Source organism: Triticum dicoccoides, chromosome 6B, assembly GCF_002162155.2.
Source record: "Triticum dicoccoides isolate Atlit2015 ecotype Zavitan chromosome 6B, WEW_v2.0, whole genome shotgun sequence".
Taxonomy (NCBI): Eukaryota; Viridiplantae; Streptophyta; class Magnoliopsida; order Poales; family Poaceae; genus Triticum; species Triticum dicoccoides.
This window is the reverse complement of record NC_041391.1, coordinates 82824801-82830304: the sequence shown is the minus strand read 5'-3', so window position 1 is coordinate 82830304 and position 5504 is coordinate 82824801. Positions and strand designations below refer to the sequence as shown.

Here is a 5504-nt window from a genome sequence, read left to right as displayed (position 1 = left end):
AACCACGAAATACCGACAAAAATTCGAGCAAAGTTTAAAATTCAAATTTGAAATCAAAATTTTGTCGACTAGAATACAAAAGTTTGGAGCACCGTATGTATGCTTCAGTAGTACTAGAGCAGCGGTATCAGGTCTGCTCCACTGCCACGCACCTGCAGGTCGCGAGTTCGACCTTCGCGTGCACGTATTTTTTTAGAAATTACAGCATAGTGTGGCGTGTATTCTTCAGAAATCAAAAAGTTAAATGCGGCCGGCGGTTCACGAACACAGGACGCCCTGTTGCTGGAGTAAGATCATTACCACTAGGATGCAAGTAAGCTTGCGTTTGAGCTAGAGATATCTCATTTAACTAGAAGATAGGAGTTTAAATTTCAAAAAAATCAAAAAGTTCGATAACCGAATTATCGTGGGGCAGCGAGAAACGCGGTTATGGGCGGTAACCGAATTTTCCGCCTGGTACCCAAAACCATGGTAAGGACCAACAAGCAATATCCGGCGACTGAAATACTTTGGGAAAGACAATTATGGTTAGTTTTCGGATAAGTACCCTAGAAAATCTACAAATAGGAGATGTTTTATTCTATTTTGATTACGTTTGGATAGAAAATTATTATTAGTACTATTCCCTCCGTTCCTAAATATAACTCTTCTAGAAATTCCACTATAGATTACATACGAAGCAAAATGAGTGAATCTACACTCTAAAATATGTCTATATACATCCATCCGTATGTCGTTTGTAGACAATCTATAAATAGAAATTTTTTATTCTGTTTTGATTACTTTTGGATAGATAATTATTATGTTTAGTATCAGCCTGCGTATCTAGATAAATATAAGACAATCTATAAATAGAAGTTTTTTATTCTGTTTTGATTATGTTTGGATAGACAATTATTGTTAGTAGTATCAGGATAAATACATTTGAAATACCATATGATACATGTGGTAAATGATCCACACATGAGGAATATACTATATCTAAACATGTTTTAGTGTTAGCTAGATACATAGATACCTTAGTATCTAATAAATCTAAGCCAATTTTTTGGGACGGAGGTAACATATAAAGATGGGTCTCGCCCTCATGGGCAAAGCAGCAAAGCAGCACAGGGAGCAAAGTTGGCTTCCCTACGCAACGATAACAAGGTAAGCTACATCGCAAGCCTATGTGCACTCAGCAAGCAGCAGTCTCCACAATGTTGGTGTGCTGCTGCTTTGTTGTGTCCCAGCTGCTCATTGTAATAACGCTTATGTACCTTGTCATGGCCAAGAGCAAGGTCCGCAGTGGCACGTGCTCATCGGCGACGGTGCCGCTTCCACTTCCGCCGGGGCCATGGCCGTGGCCAGTGGTGGGTAGCCTGCCCGAGCTAGTGCTCAACAAGCCGGCGTTCCGTTGGATCCATCGCGTGATGAAGGATTTGGGCACCGACATCGCTTGCTTCCGCCTTGGCAGCGTCCACGTCGTCCCGATCACATGTCCCAAGATCGCAAGGGAGGTGCTCAAGAAGCAGGACAAAAACTTCTCGTCCCGTCCACTCACCTTCGCCTCCGGCACCATCAGCTCCGGGTACAAGGACGCCGTGCTCTCGCCATTCGGCGACCAGTGGATGAAGATGCGCAAGGTGCTCACTTCTGAGATCATTTGCCCCTCCCGCCACAAGTGGCTCCACGACAAGCGCGCCGATGAAGCTGACAACTTGATGCGCTACATCTACAACCTCACCGCCGGGGGGTCATCTTCAACGTCGGGACTAGGCGCCAACGTCGATGTCAGGCATGTCGCGCGGCATTACTGCGGCAACGTCATCCGCCGGCTTGTCTTCGGCCAACGGTACTTTGGGGAGCCTCAGCCGGACGGCGGGCCGGGACCGATGGAGATGGAGCACATGGACGCTTCCTTCGCCCTCCTAGGGTTCACCTTCGCGTTCTGCGTCAGCGACTACCTCCCGTGTCTACTTGGCCTGGACCTCGACGGCCACGAGAAAATTATTAAGGAGGCCAACACAAAAGTGGATAGACTGCACAACGTGGTCATCGAAGAGCGTTGGAGGCAGTGGAACAGCGGCGAGAGGCAGGACGGGGTCCAGGACTTCCTTGACGTTCTCATCACGCTCGCCGACGGTGATGGCAAGCCGTTGCTCAGCATCGATGAGGTCAAAGCACAGTCCAAGGTAAGCAAAATATTAATTAATGAGAAATTTTAAGATGGTTCAAGGGCCTAGGTTGAATTTAGTGACCAATTGCCTCATAGTCCTACAAGGTACTAATACGTCATCCATGAGAAAAGATAATAGCTCACACTCTTAAATACTACTCCCTCCGTCTCATAATATAAGAACGTTTTTGACACTAGTTAGTGTCAAAAACTTTAGGGAGTAGATCTTATAATGTATTTCGCAGGTGTTAGAAAAGGGAAACAATAGAATAAGAAATTGTGAATTAATAGTTTAAACATAGCATTAATGTATTTTTCTACCATTTTGGTGTTATTTTAACTTAAATTGTATTTAAAATTCCAATTATTCAATGTAATCTATCTTTATGCAAAGATATAATATTAACTTACATTTATCTCCATGGAATGCATGCAGGGCATAATATTAGCGGCCATAGATAACCCGTCAAACGCAGTGGAGTGGGCGCTGGCGGAGATGGTGAACAACCCAGAATTGCTAGCCAAGGCGGTGGAGGAGATGGACCGGGTGGTCGGTCGCGAGCGACTGGTGCAAGAGTCGGACATCATGCATCTCAACTATCTCAAGGCGTGCATACGTGAGGCATTTCGCCTCCACCCAATCGCTCCCTTCAACCTGCCGCACGTTGCGATTGCCGACACCATTGTTGCGGGCTACCGTGTGCCCAAGGGTAGCCACGTCATCCTCAGCCGGCTGGCCCTGGGCCGGAACCCCGCCGTCTGGGATGAACCGCTCCACTTCAAGCCAGAGCGCCATATGGGAGACAACATCAATGTGGTGCTTACCGAGAGCGAATTGCGGTTCATCTCCTTCAGCACCGGACGGCGGGGATGCATCGCGGCATCACTAGGAACAACCATGAGTGTCATGCTCTTCGGCAGGCTCTTGCATGGCTTCACCTGGACCAAACCGGCTGGGGTGTCGGCCATCAATCTCAGCGAATCGAAGCACGACCTCTTCAAAGAGAAACCGCTAGTGCTACATGCTGAGCCACGTCTTGCAGTGCACCTCTACCCTCTCATTATGCATCGTTGAGCAAAATAACGAGCTATGAATCACCGATATGGCGAGTATGTCAGCTATTTTCTTGCTCAATCTATACTTACTAATAAAGGAAGGCGATATTCTTATTTTTGTCCTGCTTTGTTTCGTTCCACTTTGATTGATTTTCACGTATGCTAGTTATTTTGGTTTTGTCTGTTTCATATACGAGCGAGATGATTTCTTTCATGCATCGCTGGATCGTCCTAGGCTGGTCCAAAGCATTGGAACAGTACATGCTAGCCAAACAACCACCCATCTACTATTGATTTTGGACAAATAGAGATGAAATGTATACAAGAGGATGCTCTTTTTATCACCAACCAAGGATAAAAGTGGATCGGCGCATATACGTTGGGCAACTCCGTTTGAGCTCTTTTTTCCGGCCCAAGTCCATGGCGGGGCAGCATAGCAACCTATAATTGTCTCTTTATTTTGCACTAGTGCGGAATTGGGCATTAGTCCTGGTTCATAAGGGCATTTAGTCCCGGTTCATCAACCGAGACTAAAGTGAATGAAATATGTCCTAAAGACAATAATAAAATTATTATTTACATTTCGTTATATCATAATAAATATTTATTATTCATGCTAGAATTGTATTAACCAAAAACTTAGTACTATGTGTGAATACATAGACAAAATAAAGAGTCCCTAGTATGCCTCTACTTGACTAGCTCGTTAATCAAAGATGGTTATGTTTCCTGACCATAGACATGTGTTATCATTTGATGAACATGATTACATCATTAGAGAATGATGTGATGGACAAGACCCATCCGTTAGATTAGCATAATGATCTAAGTTTTATTCCTATTGTTTTCTTTATGATTTATACATGTTCCTCTGACTATGAGATTATGCAACTCCCGAATACCGGAGGAACACCTTGTGTGCTATCAAACGTCACAATGTAACTGAGTAATTATGAAGATGCTCTACAGGTGTCTCCGAAGGTGTTTGTTGGGTTGGCATAGATTGAGAATAGGATTTGTCACTCCATGTATCAGAGAGGTATCTTTGGGCCCTCTCAGTAATGCTCATCACTATAAGCCTTGCAAGCAATGTGACTAATGAGTTAGTTGCGGGGTGAAGCATTACAGAACGAGTAAAGAGACTTGCCGAAGAAGATGAGCCACCAGCCGTCGAAGCCGCGACAGCCTCCCACGGATCCGGCCCCGACCCCGACCCAGCACCAGATCCAGGGAGCGCCGTCCCAGATCTGGCCACGGAGCGGTCCGACCCCGCCTCCCATTCCTCCCCCGCAAGCACAGGCCCGTGCGCCGCCCGGTCAGCCACCAGCTTAGAGCGGAGCTCAGCCTCAAAGGCCAAATCAGCACCAGAGCCCGGCGAGGACTCCCTAGCCCTCTTGCTCCCCGACAAGGCCTCGGAGGAGGAGGTCCTCGACTTGTCCATGGCGAGCGCGTCGGCAAAGGAGAGGAGGACGGGGGGTGGGGAAGAAGCGGATCTGGAGAAGTGGCGAATGGGACGACGCGCCCTGCGAATATCAGCGGCGGAGGCCGGAAACCCTAGGAAGGGGGGAAGGGCACCGCGGCGCACCCATATATAGCCGCAGCAGGCCGAGCCAGATTGGGCCGAACAGGTTGCAACCGAAGCCCGGGCCAAAGGGGGGAGGCCGAGGCGCAGTGGCCACTACCACTTGCCCCGGGCCCACGGACAGAAGGGGAGGGAAAGAAATAAAAGACGACAGGGCCGGTGGAGCGGGCGGACCGGGCCGAACCCCAGCAGAGGCCACCAGGCCCACAAGCCCAGCAAGGCCCCCCGAGCCCTCCGAGCCACCCGGATCTAGGGTTAGGCCACCAACTGCCACCAGGCGCACCGGCGCCCCCGCCGCCGTCGCCGCCGGCCCCGGCCGGGGAGCAGGAGAGCAGGGAGGAGAAACGATTGGAGAAGCCAACCCACCCAGGTCAGGAGCCACAGCAGGCCGGGGGAGGGGGGGCGAAGGGGAACACACACCTGCGAGGAAGCCGGATCCACACCCACCACGCGACCAGCCAGGAGACCCCGACGGCAGCGCCACCGGTCTGCCCCGACCGCCCGGAGCAAACTTCCGGGAACGACCAGCCACAGGCCCGGGAACCACCACCGGCACACCCAACGGCGGGGCGCACCCCTCCGAGCCGGAGTCAGAGGCCTAATCCTCCAAATCGCCGAGCACCCAGAACCGCGAGCTAAGGAAGGGCGCCGACGCCAAGGGAGCCAGCGACGGGGACGGCGAACGCCCAGAGCAGGAGCCGCAGGCCC

General features: G+C 49.9%; 1 protein-coding gene across 1 annotated transcript; it reads left to right on the top strand.

The window, feature by feature from the left end:
• The first annotated feature begins 1199 nt into the window (after positions 1 to 1199).
• LOC119322151 (tyrosine N-monooxygenase-like) lies at positions 1200 to 3233 on the top strand. Its single transcript, XM_037595645.1, has 2 exons — positions 1200 to 2174; positions 2595 to 3233. Exons 1-2 carry the CDS (start codon positions 1200 to 1202, stop codon positions 3231 to 3233), a joined length of 1614 nt encoding a protein of 537 aa, XP_037451542.1.
• Positions 3234 to 5504: the final 2271 nt, after the last annotated feature.

Excerpts from the sequence above, each read along its gene's own strand:
- LOC119322151 (XM_037595645.1), top strand. The coding sequence starts at position 1,200 with ATGTTGGTGTGCTGCTGCTTTGTTGTGTCCCAGCTGCTCATTGTAATA. Across the intron at positions 2,175-2,594 it reads AGGTCAAAGCACAGTCCAAG|GGCATAATATTAGCGGCCAT; the intron begins GTAAGCAAAATA and ends GAATGCATGCAG.